Below are 19,888 nucleotides of genomic sequence, written 5' to 3'. Positions count from 1 at the left end.
CCCACGACCCACACACGAGCGTGAGCAGCCACTTCCGTATGACGTCACACCCGACGGGGAAACTACACGGTAGTTTTTGTGTACGGTAGTTACCGTGATCGGAATACTATATAGGACTAATTATTTTGATTACCGCATACTAGACAATATTATTATCGTAGTGATAGTGATAAATAGTAATATATAAATAATATTATAATAATACTTAAATTATTAAATTCATAACTGAGGCTTGAGAGTATAGGTATATAAACAAGCTTACAAGCAGAGAGTAATTGTAACCTGTAAGTAATCTGCTAATGTGAGCCGACGATGCATCCGTTTTGACTCTCGAGGATTAGCATAGGTTTTAGCCTATGCTCTACAAGTACCTAGCGTAATTGTTATTGTTGTTGTTATCGATCACGTCTGGGGTTTCTTTAGGTTATTGTTTGAGTAGCATGACAACATTTAAATGGTTTATGGTATCCAGCAAAACGCGTACCAGCTAATAGAAGGACGTTGTCGTTACGTTATCGCTTCCACGCCAGATCAAAGGAAACGGTCAGCATTCCTCTCGAGCCCAGTTTTCTACTTCAGGAAACGTTCTCGTCAAATTATAATAATAATAATGTTACAAATAATACCTATTGACTTATAATATTACTTTATATGGTGTAGGGTGTATGAATACTGTTAAACACAAGCCGGGATTGCAACTTCAGTACCTGTTGCAAGGAGGCTCATACCGAAACACCAAACTACGTAAGTGAAATATTTACCTAATGCCACTTTGTCTTCTGTAATAAATTTAAGACATTCTCCTGTCATCCTGTTAATAGCATTTATTTTGAAGTCTAGAGTTTGAAACGTAGTTCTATATATTATGACGTTGGACCGTCTGCACTAGGTAGTGTATTTACTATTTTTTGGGATCATATAAGGCCCATAGTTCAAACATTAGATTTTGGATTAGGTACCTAGATAATTTTGATTTTTGTATTTTAAATTTCAATATTGCAATTTGCAGCTGTGTATAGTATATAGTATAGTATTTATCTTTTGGAAACAGTTCAAATTAACTAGGTAGTAAGTAGTGAACGCTCTAGTCCATTTATCAATAATAGTTTAAAGAAAATGCACTAGGTATTTTATGAACATAGTAATGAAACAGAGTTGTACAGTGTTTAAATGAGTACCCAGTCCATGATAACCAATTATTAATAATTTTTCATACAATATGGCTAAATTTATGAAATATCATAATATTATTGTTAAGGGCAACATTGTACCAAATATTTTTCATAGTAATTATTTTAATGACAATAGTGTATTCTGTGTATATGTTCCTATAACATATATATGATTTATATTTATAGCAGTTATTAGTCATATTTATTCATATTATAAATTAATTTAAAAAATATAAGTACCAGATTTAGTTTATAAATTATAATTATTTTATTTTTAGTTATTAGTAAAATAATTAATATTATAGCCCCAGTTATTATTATATTTAAAGAAAAGCAGATATTACAATTTGTAAAATAAAAATATTCTGTTAACTAGGGAGACTAAACTTATGTTTGGGATTGTTAAGTTTGGCCACCCTAGTTGTCCCAATACTAATTAACTAATAGAAATTAAAAGTGTACAGAGCATGACCGGCACTTCTATGAATATGACTCGACGCCAGTGTTGTAAATAGTACCTTTTAAAATAAAAATATAAACCATACCTTTTAATGTTTTTTATTTGTATCTTGTTTCATCTGAATAATGTATTAGTTGTTATACATTTAAATAATTTTAATTTAAATATAAATTAATTATATATTTTTGTAAATCGTTAATTAGAAAAATACCAAACTAAAATGTAAGTATTAAATACTGACAAATTGTAATAATAAAAGCTTTTTTTTAATACTTTAAAAATAATTCTTGTACTTAAATTTTAAGTACAGGACAATCGGTGGGAAGCACTTAAATGATTGAAAAAAATATATTATTAAATCTTACATAACATAGGAAACAAAATGTTCTCCTCATTCGGCTCATTCCCTAAAATATTGTGGACCCGGGTCTGGTTGCTATTACTATAGTACCAGGCTGTAAATATAGCATAAATTACCTAATATTTTAGATATCTTGAACCTAACTCATAGATTGCTCCAAGATGAAAGTTTATGTAACTGATCTGTTAATTTTTTTGTCATTTTTATTAAACTTAATATATTTATTAATTGTTTTTGTTGGATGAGATAACTTTTTCTTCATAGAAACCATCCACGATTAATATTATAACACATAATTATTTAATTTTTATACAGTGTTTTAGGTTTTAATAATAATTTAAGGAATTAACCAACTCTCCAACTCTATGTGACTCAAACTTTGTTCAATTAATTTTTCGTTATTTAATTTTCGGTGTATGATGTTCAAAATTTATCTTAACTTTTCTGTTGCCTGGAATAAAAATTCTGATTCGTAGCAGTATATTATCAGGTAGGCAATCTACCTGCGGTAGATCGCGGACCACATGCTGTTTGTATGTAACTTCATAATTTAACTCCAAAGTTATACCAAGTATGTCACTGAACTCCTAAACGGCTGGACTAATTGTGAATGCCAAGTCTGTTGACCAATATTTCCTCCTCATCCACGAAGACGTGGCATTGTTTTATGTATGTAACTTATATGTAAGTATAATACGCTCAATAATTACGTAATTGCGATACATATAATATCAAAACACAGCGTACAAAAAAATTAAATGCATTGAATGAATACACCAATTTTACGGCAACCAATAATTATTGTTATAATAGTTTTAAAACCTATGGCAACCATTTATAAACAAAAATTGTCACCGTAAATCTCTAAATCTCCATTTGAGCACATCCCCCGGTTGGACCTAGTGTGATGATTTGTGAATCTAAACAATCCGGGGTGTCACCCAAACTCATACAAAAAAATTCATTGAAATCGGTCAAACCGTTTAGGAGTTCAGTCACAACATACATACAGTAGAATTATACATATAAAGATAATATTTAATATAATATATTATATTGATTAAAAAAAAATATATTTTCTATTATTTATTTTGGACCATGCTCTTAGATTCCAGTTAGTAAATGTTATTGTTTTATTTATATACTTACTAGTTTATTGTATATCTACTCTTTGATACCTACTATATTTCATATAGTGACTATTTTTTGATTGAGTGTACCTATTTGTTTTAATTAAATTTTGCTATTTTTTTCTTTTGACATTCAAATATATAAGTGTGCTTTATAATATAGTTGAATCATTTCTATTATAAATTTTAGTGTTATTAAACTAACTATAAACTGTGTATTTTGAATTTGAATAAAATCATTTTTAAAAACTGGTGAAAAATTAAAAACGCACTGCTTTGTTTAAATTTGTTATGATATAAAAATATATTAAATTAAAACTATACTCTATCCCACGAGAGAATAATCACTTCTCGCGCATCACAAATGATTCGATTGATGCGTCGAGAACCACGTGATCACGCTAACACTGGGTATTTGGTAGGGGATGCGCGGCACTGATGAGAATTGGTAGGCGGACTGATTATTCCCTCGTGGGATAGAGTATATTACAAAAATAACATATTTAATGAAAAAAAATTAACACAATGTTTTAATTTATTTTAGATATAAAAAATAAAAACTAGATGATTAATTGAAAATATTCAGAAACTAATAATTCATTTTTAAAATTGATATAGGTTATATTACCTATTATAATTATTCGACATTCAAGTTTAAATAGCTTAATGAATTACTTTATTACATCTATCAAATTACTTTTGACTTGGGGGGGCTAAATGTATTAAAGGCAAGCAGATCATTGCAATATAGCATTTTAAAATTGTATGTCCTATGTTTTTTTTTTTGGGGGGGGGGGGCTACAGCTTAGCCCCCTCAATTTGCGCCTATGTACTAGACACTATTATAGATAACTAATAATTAGAGATTGAAATTTTGAATGTTTGCATTAAACATAATATTTTATATTAAGTTTTCACATTTTATGTAGGTACATTTTAAGTAACAGCAATATCTTTTTCACTATCTATTTATAATTTCTATAGGAAATAAAGAATATAATTTGGAATCCACTAGAAACAATTTAAACATACTTAGTTTTTCAGCTCTATTATTTTTTGTGTTTTGACTGTAAGTATATACAAGTTATAGTAATTAGTTTTGAACATTATAAATATGTATTTTTTTGTTCTTATCTAGAATTAATTACTTAACTTACAAAATTCATATAATTTAGGTATGGAACATACAATAATAGTTAATTTATAGTTCACATTTTTCGTGATCAATGTTATCTATTTTATGATCTTATAATAATGCATAACATAAATGTATTACCACAGACTGTCTGTGGTATTACTAACGGTTAACCTAACCTATGATAATTATTAATTATGATAAAAGCCAAAAATTACCTTTATACAAATTTATTTATTTTTGTTTTTTACTGTTATTATTAGAATTTAAATTGAATCCTAAAGCAAATACACATTTTTTTGTGATAGTCTTTTTTTAAGGGTTATTATTATTCAGTAAGTACAATCTGTACATAAATAGTTTTCTTTTTATATACATATGGATTATGCCAGGCATATGGATTGGAATAATTGTATAGTTTTTATGTTAGAAAGCTTTGCTCATTATCATATGACAGTCACATAGGACATAGCCACATAGGTCCATACAAGTTTTATTAGAGTTTTGTATATAGGAAGTTTAATATTTAATGACACATTTAAATGAAGAACAGGCGAATGTTGAGTTTTACCTCTCATTTTTTAAACGTGCTGTCCCGGCTTACATTTTGCAAACACATTTAGAGTAACTGAATGACAGGTTCAAGAAAAAAGTGCAATAGTGTTGTGAGATGACTGACTCATTAACTTTTATTTTCCAATTGAAAGTAAGTTTAAAAGTTTATGTGGTTTTGGATGTGTACATCAGTTATAGTAACTGAATCTACACATTTTCCATGATAGTAATAGGGGTTTTTATAATATACAGTTATCTATTTGTATAGGTACTTTTTACTAGGTTAGATATTTACATAATATTATATTATTATAACATATAGTAGGCAGAGCCGACTCAAGCAAAAATAGTGCACTAGGAAAATTACAATTTTCCCGCCCCTAAAATAATATTATCACTTTTTAAAATGCCACCAGGCAGCTGGTGCCTAGCTCGCCTATACCTGTCCTTGAGCCGGCCCTGTAGTAGAGGCAGCCAAATAGTCGATCTGCGATGAAGTGTGAATTTGAAAGTCGATCACCCTATGTTAAAAATGTGTTATGAGGTTGTGCTTATAGGGTATAATTTTATAATCCTTTTCAATAAACAGTAAACACGTATTTATAAAAATATATTTTTATTAAACCTATTATATTCTAATAAGAAGTAATAGTAGGCAAAGCCATACTCAGAATACATTTTCGGGGAAGGGGGAGGAGTTGTAATGTATATGGAAATATTGGTAATGGTATCGTAACCGATCCTCCATAATTTTTGCGATCTACATGTAAAGTGATTATACTTCATGTACGCAAATGAATACTCCAAAAAAACACTTACACTTGATTCATACAAATGTTTTAAATATTATTTTATGAAAAACCATGATACATGAAAATTAAAAAAAAAACAAAATTAATAGAAATAATTTTAAAAAAAGTTTGGATTGTTCACTCTGCGACTTGCGAGCGTGCTAAATTGTGATAAATTCCAGGTTTCTAAACGTTTATTGGTCTAAAAGTCCCTTTTTTTTCACCTGCTGCAGCCCCCTTAATATTAAGTATTAACAATCATAATTCGTAACTATTTACTTGTAACTAACAGACAGGCACAATACGGGGATAATATGCAGTGCTTGAATTGGGAAATAAATGTTTCGTACCCGAGTATTTAAGTTTCTTATTGATTAGGATATAATTAGAATGGGTATCTATTATAAATATTTTTAAAATAGAAGAGATACTCTTCTGTGATTTGGTGATTATAAAGCTCTCTAAGATTTAAGCAAATATTTGTCGTAGTATTTTTTAGTAGGTAAGTCTATTTGACTATTTAGTACTGTACTGTGATTTATTTTGAAAGTAAATGTTACAATTAAATTTTTAATTACTAAAATAAATAGTATCCAGGATGATTTATTTATAGACTACATTCTTACATGGTTTTAATTTTTATTATTTCAATTAAACATTACATCTTCAAGATGAATTATAATTAACAATACTAACTAATGATGTTTTGTTATGTTCTTATCCAGAATAAAATAATTGGAAAAATATTGTGTAAACAAACGAATTCCACGGGATTCGTGTACTTCGATCCATTTTACTGTGTTTATCTTATATTATATACCCACATAATATATTTAGTTATAAACTTGCATAATACTACATTTTTAAAATTTATTTGCGTACAAATTTTAATAAATTGCATTTTCGAGCACTTTTTTGAAAATATTGTATCCATACGCATTAATAAATAGGTATTGACTTTTTATACTTTTAACTTTTACGTCATATTTCGAGGATCAGATGTTTGCGCTTTGGGTTCGGTGGCGTTTATTATTTGTTGAACTCCAACATTTAACATTTAACATTAACTACTAAAAGTCAATAAATACATTTAAATATAAATCTTAATATTATGTAACAAATGTATAAATGTGTATTGATATTATTTATATACAGCCGAAGCGAGTAATATTAGCGCTCCTGGCAATTGGAAAAATGACAATTTTGCGCCCTCTTATCCTCAAAAATTTGTTGATTTTGCGCTATACCAAAGTATATTAATTATAAATGGATCGTAAACGGATATTATATCAATGATTCGATGTACAGATTAACAACTTAATCGATTGGTGCTGCAGTGGCGTGGCGAACTAAAAATTGTTTAGAGGCAAATTACAAATATTCCAAGTATTGATGCATAATAATGTATTAATATAATATACATAATTATATTTTAGATCATTATTGACTACCTATTGAGTATAACATATTACATATTTTACTTGGGAACCCACTGGTTACCGCCCACCCCTCTATTTAAGAAAAATCTTAGAGGCAATTGCCTTTGAAATTACCGTTCACAACACCACCGATTGGTGGAGCCTGGGTAGTGGGGACTTCTTTTTTTTAGTGAAGCGATGAGCTAGTTTAGATGTTTAAAATATAAATTGTCTGTTTCTCTCATTCTCGTATCAGCCAAATTATTAATATTACGCCATTATTGCGTAATAATGAATCTATATTTCAATATTTCATTCGTTATTTTAATGTCAATAAGGGCTATCCCTAGGGTCTATAGAGTGTAGGGTTTATATTCTATACGTTAACTATCATTATTATTTATTACTTTCTGTAAAATGAATAGGTACCTAATACATTAATTATTTCCATAGATATTGGTAACTATTGTCTTTATTGTAAAGTGACGTAAACATATTTTTTTTCCAATTTCGTACCATTTCGTAAGACAATAATGTATTTGAATACGGAAAAATAAATAAAATTTGCTATTGGTATACTATGGAATAAATCGTGAGCCCTACGCGGCTACGCTCACAGTTTCTATGGTAACGCTTACGGTTTTTACCGTCACTATTTTAGATCAATACTATATTCTCCACTCTACCACTACCCTTGATTATTCCATGCAGGTCTTACGTTGTTTACTTTATTTACGCATTATCTCGTCGTCTGTTGAACACAATATTAGTTCGATACTGTATTATTGCCTTTTGTTTTGGTTTTTTTCGCGAGTTGTGTGATTAGTGTTAAATATAGTCACGAAATTTATACATTATAACATCAAAGAATAGATGTTACTACATATCGTGTTACGCGTAATATTTACAAACTTAAAAACCTAGTTTTTCAAATTTAATTAAGCTCGAAAGTCGCATCCATAGATCAGGTAAGAAAATTTGTAATTTCAAAATTAAATTTAATGCTCATCAATTTCGAATAATCAATTAATCCATTTTTGTTCTATATATTTTTTTTTAGAATGCATAGTTTTGGTTTGCAGTCAGCTTTGGCGATTCGCCGTCAACGCAAGAGACGAGCTGAACTTAAACGGCATGTGGAAAGACGTCGCTTAAGTTCTCAGTCGATAGAAAGTGGAATTCATGGTTCTAAATCTACTGTGACTAGCCCAACAGAATACCATGGATCTGTTGGTAGCCTATCACAAGGGGCAAGGAGAAGAAAGAGACCACCTAAAATGCTTGATACTAAAGTTGCTTCTAGCATAGGCATGCTTCACGTTGGTGTGGTGTTTTTAGTTTTGGGCCTTTTTTTAATTGGATCTGGCATTATACCTGATGATTATGTTTCGTGGGCTTCAAAAAATTGGGTTAATGAACTTGTAATAACTGGTTTAACTTCAAGTATAATTGGTATCTTTTTGCTTGTGTTGAATCATTTCATTAACCGCAAAGCAGAATCAGATTTAGCTGCATATGTGGAACGCCAATTGACCAGAACAAGATCAGGTAGAAGACTGGTATCAGATGCAGAAACTGGTGCTATGCATACAAAACAACAGCATAAAGCACGACAACAGAGTCAAAGTCAACAGCCAAATTCTCCCGGTTCAGATCTTGATCAAATAGCTGAAGAAGAAGCATGTGGTTCAGAGTATAGACCTGTTGATCAATATAATAATCTTGAAACAGAGAGGCAGAATCCAGGCAGGACACATAATGCATACAATAGGGAATTATTGGTAACACGGTGTTATGATACAACTGAAACATAGTAAGTTTTAACAAAATAACTTAATAAGAAGTTAAAAAAAAAAAAATGCCGTTTTTAAAATAAATTACTATTAAGATATTTAATTTATATTTAAAAATTATTTAAATTTATTTTATTTGCCTGTTTATGAATGAATATTGACTTCCTTAATTACCTAATATTTAAATATTTAATTATACCTATATTTTATACTTGTAATTTGATATTTTTATACTATTTAGTTGACTTTTGTAGCTTTGTGTTTTAATATTGTTAATTAACTATAAATGCACAATACATTTAGTAAACTGTCAAATTTTTATTGATTAAAAAAAAAAACATTGTACGTATTGTTTTGCTTGTATTATAATATTTTTGGTTTGAAATTTGAATTGTCAACTTAAAAATACAATTAACTGTGAAATCACTAACTATAGTTATATGATTTAAATTTTTGTTAGGAAAAAATGATAAGCAATTAATATATTATAATTAGTTATTGTTTTTGTTATGTTGTTAGACAAATTTGTTATGTAATTTAAATCATTGAATCAATAATCGTATCATAATACTACTATGGAGATAATTTTATAATAATTATATATGAGTATGTATATTAAATATTTCATGAAGAATTTCTTTTGGAAGACTGAAAATATTAATTTACGTTCCATCTTTAGTTTAAACAAATATTTTTTGCAATCATTGTACTTTTAATTCTTGCTCAACACTTTTCTTGATTTTAAATAATTAAAAATAACACCGGGATCAAAGAAATATTTATTGTTTTAAGTTTTGCTATTTATTATATAATTATGATCAACACCACTTTAAAGATTAAAACTTATTGTTTCTATGGTTTTAATTTACATGTAAATTTATTTGGTTAATACTTAGAGAATTTACCTTTGTGTTCATAACTATTATTTGGTTTGAACCATGTTCTTGACTTGAATGAAATAACTTGCACTGTGATTTTTGTGTTTATAATTCTAACTAATGATAATTATAAGGCATATATTATAATAATGCATTAAATATTGAACTTTTATAATAACTTATTGTATCATTCGGCTAATTATTCAGTAGAATTAATTAATTTATAATTACTATATATATTATGAGTGCTTAACATATTTAAATAAAAACAACTATTACTGACATTTTAATATTCAGAATAATAAAATAAAGTTTTTTAATCATAAATGTATTATTTTTCTTATTTATTTTTGTTGAGTAGTATTATATAACCAATTATTTTCGACTACTTGTTCTGAATATGTGGGTGTCTGCAGATGGGTGTTGGAGGTGGTTATTTTAGTTAATATTAATTGTTTTATCATTTGTAAAAACAAAAAATAGTGGTTTATATTTCGGCAGATGCCCTTGGCTGAGTATGCTTAGGTATTGTTATGTTATAATTTATGACTTGAGGCGAACGAGAAAAAGAGTCTTAATTGGTAGTTGTTTAAATCCATGTGTGTGCTAATGCGGTTATAGTACTTACTTATACTATGTTTGTATTCACTTATTAGTTATTATCTGTTTCAGTTTTACATAATATTTTATGAAGTATTAAAACAATAACCCTTTTTGGTACTTCTTTTTATTTATTGAAAGCTGTAAACATTTGGTCTATGCTCCTTTTCAAACACTAACTCGTATGATATCTATATATATATTGATGTAAATCTAATACTTATTATTTTAGATAGGTATAATGAAAACCAAATTGATATGATTTATATGAAACAGACAAAAGTAATATTAATGTTACTGTAAAATTTTCTCAAATTGAAATGTATTATTGTTCTAAGCATTACAGTATAAACTATATATACAAATATTTAATTTCTTTATTTAAGGACCCATGGGGAATATCATCTAAAACATATCATATTTGGAATTTATTATAGATATATACAATATAATCCAGTTTTCCAACATTTATTAATAATGATCTCTGAGATAATGTAATTTTGTCAGTAAGTAGTATTATATTTGTTACGTTTCTAACAATAAATAATATATTTTGTAATTGGATTGTTCAGGGCTGCTTAAATTTGACATTATAAACACAGTTGATGTTAGATAATACAATTTAATGATTGTAATCCCCATGGCCCACAATTTTTGTAACATATAATTTCGAAAAACATTATAATACATATTTTAAAAAATCTGCTTTTGACAGTTTGTAAAATTATATTTTTTTTACACACTTATTTGACTAAAAACAATATAACATGTTACATCAGCTATGTCATTAATTTATATTATTACTCATGAGTCATATTGTAATAGAATTAATAATTTATACTATTCTCTGCAATAAGATTTTTTTTTTAATTTATAAATAATTCAGTTTTAGTGTGACAAAAGTATTTGACAAATGTTCAACTATCTGTTAATTAAAATATATATACCTACAATGGCATACACAGGATTTTTAAATGAGGAGAGGGGGGCTTGAAAATTAATAATAACTTTTTAATTTTTCCAGTCTAATCATTTCAGATGTTTAGGTGAGGTATTTAAAAGCGTTTGTACAACTTAAACTTTTCAACTTACCTAGTAGAAAAAATGTTTTGATCATCAACTCCAATGAAGGTTTTCGGTAGAAAATTGAAGCTAGTTGGTATTTTTGAGAAGTCTAAAATGAAAATTCTCAGTAGGTACTTTTTAAAATAATCAAGAAAAAAATGTTTATTAGTAAGATTTTAATTTTATTATTAAAAAAATTGTTTAGTAATCTCGGTTAGAGCGTTTTCGCTTAGATTGCCTCAGATAATTTTTTTCTAAAAATATTGATAAAAAATTATTTGTTCTGTCAGAAGGCTCAAAAATTTTAAACAATGTTCCTAACACGTTTTATTATGGCTAATTAAAAATATTAACATCATATTGGAACAATTATTTTTTATTAGCATTTAAAGTTCAAATTTTGATGTAACCACAATTAATTTGTAGTTAAAAATTTATAAAATGTTAAATTTGTATAGGTAATTCTTGAACATTTAATATAAGGGGCCCACATATTATCAGTAGACTAAATAAAGTAGTTTATACTGTAATCAAAAAATCATTGTGTAAATATTTGTGAATTCACAATTAATTGCAAAAATGAATTAAAATTACCTATGTCATTACTAATTAAAGCAATATTAAGATAAAATAAAAATCCACAGCTTTCACGCTTTCCTCACTTAGATAGGTATCATTGAATTCAAATTTAACACATCCATTACAGTGACCCACTCGACACCTATACTGTAGAACAGAGTGGTTCTCACTGTCCCATTTTTATTTATATAGGCTTACCTAATCTGTTAATAAGTATATGAGTTTACATTCTTATTTACTAGTTTACCATACAGTTGAAACTTGATAAATAGTTTAAAAAAAAAAAATTATAATAATATGGCAATGAGAGGACTTCAGCCTATTAGCCCCTGCTCCCCTGCTACTGTACACCACTGTATACCCATATTATTATTAAGGATTGAAAATGAATATTTAATGCGTACTTATGTAGTTGTTAATAATATATAGCCATTATAGTCTGTTGGCTATTTATATTGTTTATTTTAACAGCAACAGGTAAATTATTTTAATAAGTTTTAAAATCATGTACTGTTGAGTCAACTTCTGAGCTCCATAATCATTAATAACTGTAAAAATAATAATGTTTTAAATTCACAAAGTTCATTACTATATAATTATACTATACTACAGCACGACAGTTAAAAATTAAACTATATTATATTCGAACGATTATAAACGGAATTTCTGAATGCCGTCTGTATTTCGTTTTATTCGCCATTCTTGATTTTAGAATTAGGATTAAACTCGATAGGTACCTAACCCTCGTATATCAGAACCCCCTTACTTCACTATACTGGTATAAACTTTCGGGCGCAGTCATTATTTATGCCCTATGCTGCACGTCGTTAGGGGGATATGGATCATTGATATGAATTATTATTAAATAATACATTTTATAATAAATAAATAAATAAATAATAACAGAATACTTATTGAACTATGTAATAGCGGTTTTTTTTTCAACATTATTATGTATTTTTTTTTCCTTTTTAATTTTATTTACTCGGTTTATACAAAATACAGACGAAATAACCATGATTGGGGCGATGCCTGCTGTGGCCGTCCGCCACGAGCGGCGGAGGCAAGAGAAAAAAGTGGTATGCGTGAATAATCTGAACACCGGTGACCGGGAAGGCACATCAAACACCACTGGAAACCGGAGACCGAGTCTTTTAACACTGCAGTCACCGCATTCTCAGACCGGCACACCTATCACTTCTCCGCCGTACATCCAAAACACGCTGCCAGATATCTATGTCTGCTCAAAAGTAAGCCGACCACCTCTCGCACATACCCCCAACCACCCAAAGGGCCAACTATATGTGTAGTGTATTTGGTTATTATTAAGCCAATCCTTTGGTCAATATTGTATATCAGCCAGGCAGCCAGCTGACGTCTGCGATTATTTTAGGGCAAATCGGCATTTATATCTCTGTCGATTTTAGTTGGTAAAAAAAAATTGTTGCTACACCACTGTATGAAATTTTCAAGTAATTATAACTCTATTTTCATCTTAATAGCATACTATGTTTTTAATTTATTAATCCGGAGCGACTCTGAACTTTTCTAATAACCATATAAAGTTCTTATAAAATGGTAAAATGTTTGTACCTTGCAATCTGCATTATAATTTCTGTTCCCAATATTAATGTACCCTGCAAAATATGTGATCCACTACTCCATTCGTCTAGTCTTCGAAGTTTATAGCTTAAAAGCTTATTGTATGAAAATGTCGTTTTATATTATATAATAATTGCTTAAAACTATATGTATATGTGTGTGTGGAAAACATTTATTTTTTTGACAAACAAAAATCAACTGAGGCCGCAATAACTGATTCGCAACAAAATCCTCTCTTTGCATTATGTGTATAATTATATACTGTAAAAATACGTATACGGACTTAGGTGTCCGGTTGGTGCCGTATATACTACGTCTACGTGAGGGCGTTCTCAGTGTTTTCAGATGGCGAAAGGTCAAATATTATGTCCCTCGATTATTATAATATTATTATTCACCCGTTTAACCGAATTACAATACTTATTAATTATTATGTTTATGTATTAATGTCTTTCTATAAACAAATAAACAATGTCATGTCGAACTCTTAGAGTGAAAACTAACGGTGTATTTCATAATACTCGTATAACTCCTTCTCTTTGAAATAATTTCACCGTATGCTTTTGTATCTTTCGAGAAAACGTGTCGAGTATTATAGTTTTCAATCGTGTATACAGACATAGTGTTGTTTTAACGTTCCAAAAGTTTCTTAATTCGCGAAGACAACATGTATTTATAGTATATATTTAATAATAATTTTATTTGGTATGATGTTACTTGTTTCGAAACATTTTGAAATATTATATCCCTATTTTAGTAAAAACCAAAGTAAACAGCATGTGATAGAAAAAATAACAAATACAAAATATGTAATTAGCTAAATATGTAATAACTTTTCGATATAAATAAAAACAAATTGTTTATAATAAAATGTTGTATAAAAAAAAGTATTCATAATATTTGTTAGAAGAAAAGTTATTACATTTGTCAGTTCATTCTGTTACACCTATATAACTGCACCATCGCGCATCGTCACGGTCACCTTGTGTGCACAATTAAAAATCCAAAAATTCCGATATATAATATCATCTATACGATGTTTATAATATATTATTGTAATTTAAATAATATTTAAATTAATATCATTAGACGATTGTAAGTATATTATGAATTCATAAATTATGATGTATCGTATAGGTACGCATGCGAATGAACGTATATAAGATAATAAAATATATTATTTTTTATCTTCTTATTTTATTTTATTTTATTTTATCTTTTATTGCTATTTTGTTCTGAACAAATTACGTTAATCGAATAATAATAAAAAAAATTATTCGGTCTTCGTTTTATAATTTTTTTTATATATTTTAATATTATTAGTCATAATTATTATTATCATTATTATTATTTTTGCTTTATTTATTTGGTTTTGCATTTTTTATTTTGTTTTATATTCTATTTATGTTCACCAGGGTATATTAAAAAAAAAAACTGCATGAAATAGAGCCATTTCGGTCGATCCGAGCGGGACAGCAAAGGTACTCGTTAACATGATACTTGCAAATTCCACATGAGAAATTGTTTATTCATGTGGCCGACCCGTAAACGTGTGTCTCAAATGCCGTACGGATATGTTTGCCACAGGTGTCCGTGCTGCACATAGCCGTGGTGACTATACTGATCGGGGCCATACTACTGATCGTCGGGCTTGTTCAGCTGAAGCCGGGCGCAGACGCGTCTCAGTACAAGTTCGTGTTGATCTTCTCCGGTCTGATCACCACGTTGGTCGGCATCCTCGCGGCCATCGTCCGGTGCTGCCTGCTGCCTTGGGTCTCCAAACGTCGGCAAAGAAGGTCCACCCCGTCAACGCCGGGCATGCTGTTGACCGCATAATACTGGAGAGGACGTAGCGCCGCCACCGCAATATGATCAAGATTCCTGCTTATCCACTTAATTCACACACACACACACACACACATATGCGAGCGTTTGTTAGTGACGTGAGTCATATATTATGTACAGACAAAATTATGTTATTTAATTTTTACTGTCTGCCGCCGGCACAAAGTTATCCGAAAATGATCTATATATTTGGTGTAAATACTAGACATATATATTTAATAGCCGGCATAATAAATAAAAGAGACACCGAAAGTTTATACAGGTTTAATTTCAGGATCGATAGCGTAAATCGGTTAAACTGTGGTTGGTTCTAGCATGCGGTAGACAAGTTGAATCTTTGGTGTCTCTATACACAATATATTATATAATATAATTGTATTTTAATACATATTTATACAATGCCAAGCACATACACACACACAAATACATGGGTCTGTGATTTTAACTCTCACCGACATTGTTCGATGACCGGTCTGAGTAGTGAGTTTATTAAGATGATTTACTTAGTAGGAACATTCAAATAAAAATTGTTTTATTCTTGTGTTTTAAAATTGTAAAGTGAAAATTCTTTTTTAATTTTTGTTATGCTGTTTATGATTTTCTATCTTATATTTTAATATCCACGGTAAATAATCCTAAACAGTGATTGTAACTCGATCTTAATTGTTAAATAGGTACGTTTCACATTTTGCACTTATGACATATTATATAGTTTATACCTATTATACAAATACATTATACAATGTATATTTTTAAAGTATTTTTGGGACCAACAATATGAAACATGAAACCAACATTTCTGGATCATTTTAGTCCGATTCACATGCTACATATCTCTAAATAGTTTTTACCACAAATAAGCAATGTATTCACTATAGTTTTAATTTTTTTAATATTCCAAACCTGGGGCTTTATTTAATTTTAATTTTATAACTATAATACCTATAGTTTAAGTTTTATGTTAAAAATATACAAACTTCAAATCGCTGGTCCATGTTAATGTCAAAGCAACAATAATTGTGACTTTGCTAGTTTTTGGATTTATGCCGTAACTTTTGAAGTCTTCCATTATTATTTGTTATCCTATATATTATGCATATATTATTTTAATTGACTGACCTTTAACAAAACTGACCAAAGTTAATTTAACCGTTCAATCAAAATGTCGTAATGTCCTTAATCAAAATATAGCACTTTTATGATTCGCTCAAATTTAAATTAAATAATATATTCTTTGTTATTGGCCAACTTAATTCGTATAAGAAACTTAAGAATGAATTATTATTAAAGTTAACAACATGTTCAGTAATTTTGTTAGTACAATATTGACATAAATTATGATCTATTCTCATAATCTGATTTTTAAACAAAGTTAAAATAATCTTGAATCTTATATCAAAGGTATTTTATATGAATACAAAAAAATATATTGAAAGGATTAAAATGTTAGATACTTAATAGTTAATTTTATAAAAATGTATTAGTATTTTATAACTGTTCAAGTCGTTTTTGTTTATAGTATATATTATAATATATACTAATGGAATCATTAGCAATCTCTAATTTTTTGAGTAATGCAAACAGAGTGATTATTAAAAGGGTGTAAGTATACACATACACTATTTAAAAATGGGGCATTAATTTATATAATAATTGTTTAATACAAATGTTTTACCCCATTTGTGGAATTGCCCAATTCATGTAATGAACAATGATAAATACCGCTAATTTTATGAACTGAGAAACAAACAATTGTTTTAATAGATCCTACATTAAGATTTTACACAGTTGAGCTTAAAGGACTATAATTTTTTATTTATTTTTCAATTTTATAAGTGAATTTTAGGTTGCAAAGATAATTGATACAAATATTCTAAAAATTTTAAAAATTGTACATGTTATTTTTCTTTTTATACCAAACCACGTGCATTAATAATCAATAGTATTTAACATTTTAACCTTATAATTTTTATTTATTTTTTATCATATAATTTTTGTCACTAGCCATACATAATATTAAAAATTTTAAATTATAAATATATATATATATATTTATATTGTTTTATTGTATTTAATTTTAAATGAATGAAATTAACTAAAATAATAAAAAATGAAAAATTACATCACAATATATCTTTAATTTACCAAGATCTAGAGTTTTTCTGTTCACGAAATTGGGAATTTCACAAATGAGGTTTACATAAGCACAAACCATGTGTAATTTACATAAATTAGTTATGTTATTATGTTATAGGAAAAAAATAATAAATGTAAATGTTGTTATTATTTTATTTGATATACAATTTACAGAATCGTTATAATTATAAACTACAGTGCATGGAATTCTCATAAGGCTCGTCTGAATTTGTGACCTTGAAAGTGACCATTTTTTTATTTATATAAGACTGTTAAGTGTTTTTGTGCCAAAAAAATTTCATTTTTTATATTGTAATATTACATTTTCTAAAAAAATCTTATTAATGTCACAAAAATAATTATTGTTTTATTTAAGCTTTTGATTTATTGTATGGATAAAAAAAATAGTTTATCCTTGGACCTTTTTGATAATCACTCATTGTTTAAAAATTAATTTTATTTCAATGAATTAATTTATTTTATAATAGATATAATAATAAAAATAAGTATCATCAATTATGTTCTCTTATAATAATTTGTCTAATATTTAAAAAAATATTTTTTCTTATTTTTTACACATGAATATAATAGTAATAACTATATGATCAATCACTAATGTTTATTGACATTTTTAAAATCAAATATGTTGAACATTTTTGTTCTGTTGATCTGTTAATTCTTATGATATTTTATTTTTAACGTTATTAAAAATTAAGGAAAATATATATAAGTTACCTTCCAGGAATTTTTTACCAAGAAAAATTGTGATAATGTTAGTAATTTTTAGTAGTAAAACATATTTGAATACAAAATTGAAAATGTATGTTTGATATGAATATAAGTAGTATTTATTGCAATTGCACTTTAAATCCGCCCAATCTAATCTCTTAATCATTTGGTTTTGTATATTTTGTTCCAATGTTTATTCAAATTGTTAATAATGTACCATTTATAAGGTGCATTTATATATAATATGTGTTTAATAATAGATAAAAAAAAAAAAAAAAAAAAAAAAATAAGTAAATAAGTATCCAGTACCTACCATAGTACTTTACTCCATAGTATTCTTTAGGTAATATAGTTATTTTAAAGTTACCGCAAGCAATATATAAATAATAGTTATACATCAATTAATGCTTTGCAATGCTTATCAGAAAAAATAACCATCTATATAAATTATTTATATCTTATTTTCATATATTAAGCTATTTTTGTAATAAAACAATTATTCTTTTTGTTATTTACCTATGATTCTGCATTAATAACAAGAAGTATTCAGTTTACATAATAGCATGGTAAAATATATTATCAATTACCTAATACATTATTGGTATTTTTGTTATTATAATTATTGTTATTATTGTATTTGTGTATTTTCTATTGTACTATACAACCTGCCATGCACATTTAAATAATTTATAATATTATATTATGTTTACATTTTTAAGACTTGCATAAAGATATTATTGTTTTTTTTATTATGCAACATCATTTTGTTTAAAGTAACATTTGAGACTTCAGTGATAATATATTATATATATTTCATATATAAGTATATATATTATATTATATACATCCAAAATATTTATTATTTGGTGTGTACCTATATTATTGATGAAATTCATGGTAAATTTTTCTTATGTATTAATGAAATGTTTACTTAAATGTGTTTAATAAATAAAAATGAACTTTATTTGGTGTTGAAATTTTCCTATCCTTGATGACTTGGTTTGATAGTTACATCAATAATTTTGTTCAGATATAAGTTTTAACTGTTATTAATTGTTTGTTTGAAGAGATGTGGGTTGGTCATTTTGTAAATTACAATTTAGTGCATTATACTATTATTATTATTAATTTAGTATTTAGTATATACTCTTGATCGACTCTATAATAATAAATTATTATTATTTAATTGTTACAATATTCAAATTGTCATAAAATTATCAGTAACTTTATTTTCTTTAAAGACTGATACTTAAACTGCAGTCTTGGGTAGTATTCCGAATACTTTTGAAACTATTCTGAATACTTTAAAAGTATGAAAATTAAATTGTTTGATTTGCATGTTATTCCCTTGTATTTGATTTAAAACAAAAATACAAAATTGATATTTTATGAATTGGAAATTTGGAATCAATAATATCTATTAATATCATACAATATCAAAATTTATTATAACTGGTATCATTTCATATATTTATCAAAAATATTTTTAAGTATTCGGAATACTTTAAAAGTATTCTAAATATTTTATTCGGAATATTGTATTTATCAAGTATACGAGTGTTTATTCCAAATACTTTTCAAAAGTATTTTACCCAAGACTGTAGTTACGATAGTTAATATTTATGTTTCTATTTTAATA

The 19,888-nt window shown here is 27.3% G+C and overlaps 2 protein-coding genes across 4 annotated transcripts; both read left to right on the top strand.

Annotated features, from left to right (window-relative positions):
• Positions 1–115: 115 nt before the first annotated feature.
• LOC100574599 lies at positions 116–18,536 on the top strand. 3 transcript variants are annotated; one of them, XR_511080.3, is made up of 5 exons: positions 116–543; positions 661–744; positions 12,943–13,187; positions 14,955–15,020; positions 15,127–18,536. XR_511080.3 is itself a non-coding variant. In XM_003247081.4 (4 exons), exons 2-4 carry the CDS (start codon positions 666–668, stop codon positions 15,373–15,375), a joined length of 573 nt encoding a protein of 190 aa, XP_003247129.1. In that variant the 5' UTR covers positions 116–543; positions 661–665; the 3' UTR covers positions 15,376–18,536. The 3 variants fall into 3 exon arrangements, 1 of the variants encoding a protein (XP_003247129.1); XR_003839113.1 differs by having other exon boundaries at positions 14,955–18,536; XM_003247081.4 differs by lacking the exon at positions 14,955–15,020.
• On the top strand, positions 6,504–9,318 carry LOC100165164. The gene is made up of 2 exons (XM_001947492.5): positions 6,504–7,990; positions 8,083–9,318. The coding sequence occupies exon 2, from the start codon at positions 8,084–8,086 to the stop codon at positions 8,834–8,836; it is 753 nt and encodes a 250-aa protein (XP_001947527.1). The 5' UTR covers positions 6,504–7,990; position 8,083; the 3' UTR covers positions 8,837–9,318.
• Positions 18,537–19,888: the final 1,352 nt, after the last annotated feature.

Source organism: Acyrthosiphon pisum, chromosome A1 (genome assembly GCF_005508785.2).
Source record: "Acyrthosiphon pisum isolate AL4f chromosome A1, pea_aphid_22Mar2018_4r6ur, whole genome shotgun sequence".
NCBI classification, from domain to species: domain Eukaryota; kingdom Metazoa; phylum Arthropoda; class Insecta; order Hemiptera; family Aphididae; genus Acyrthosiphon; species Acyrthosiphon pisum.
The sequence above is the reverse complement of the archived record's forward strand: the minus strand, read 5'-3'. Positions and strand labels throughout refer to the sequence as shown.

Excerpts from the sequence above, each read along its gene's own strand:
- LOC100574599 (XM_003247081.4), top strand. The coding sequence starts at position 666 with ATGAATACTGTTAAACACAAGCCGGGATTGCAACTTCAGTACCTGTTG. Across the intron at positions 745-12,942 it reads ATACCGAAACACCAAACTAC|ACGAAATAACCATGATTGGG; the intron begins GTAAGTGAAATA and ends TACAAAATACAG. Across the intron at positions 13,188-15,126 it reads ATATCTATGTCTGCTCAAAA|GTGTCCGTGCTGCACATAGC; the intron begins GTAAGCCGACCA and ends TGTTTGCCACAG.
- LOC100165164 (XM_001947492.5), top strand. The coding sequence starts at position 8,084 with ATGCATAGTTTTGGTTTGCAGTCAGCTTTGGCGATTCGCCGTCAACGC.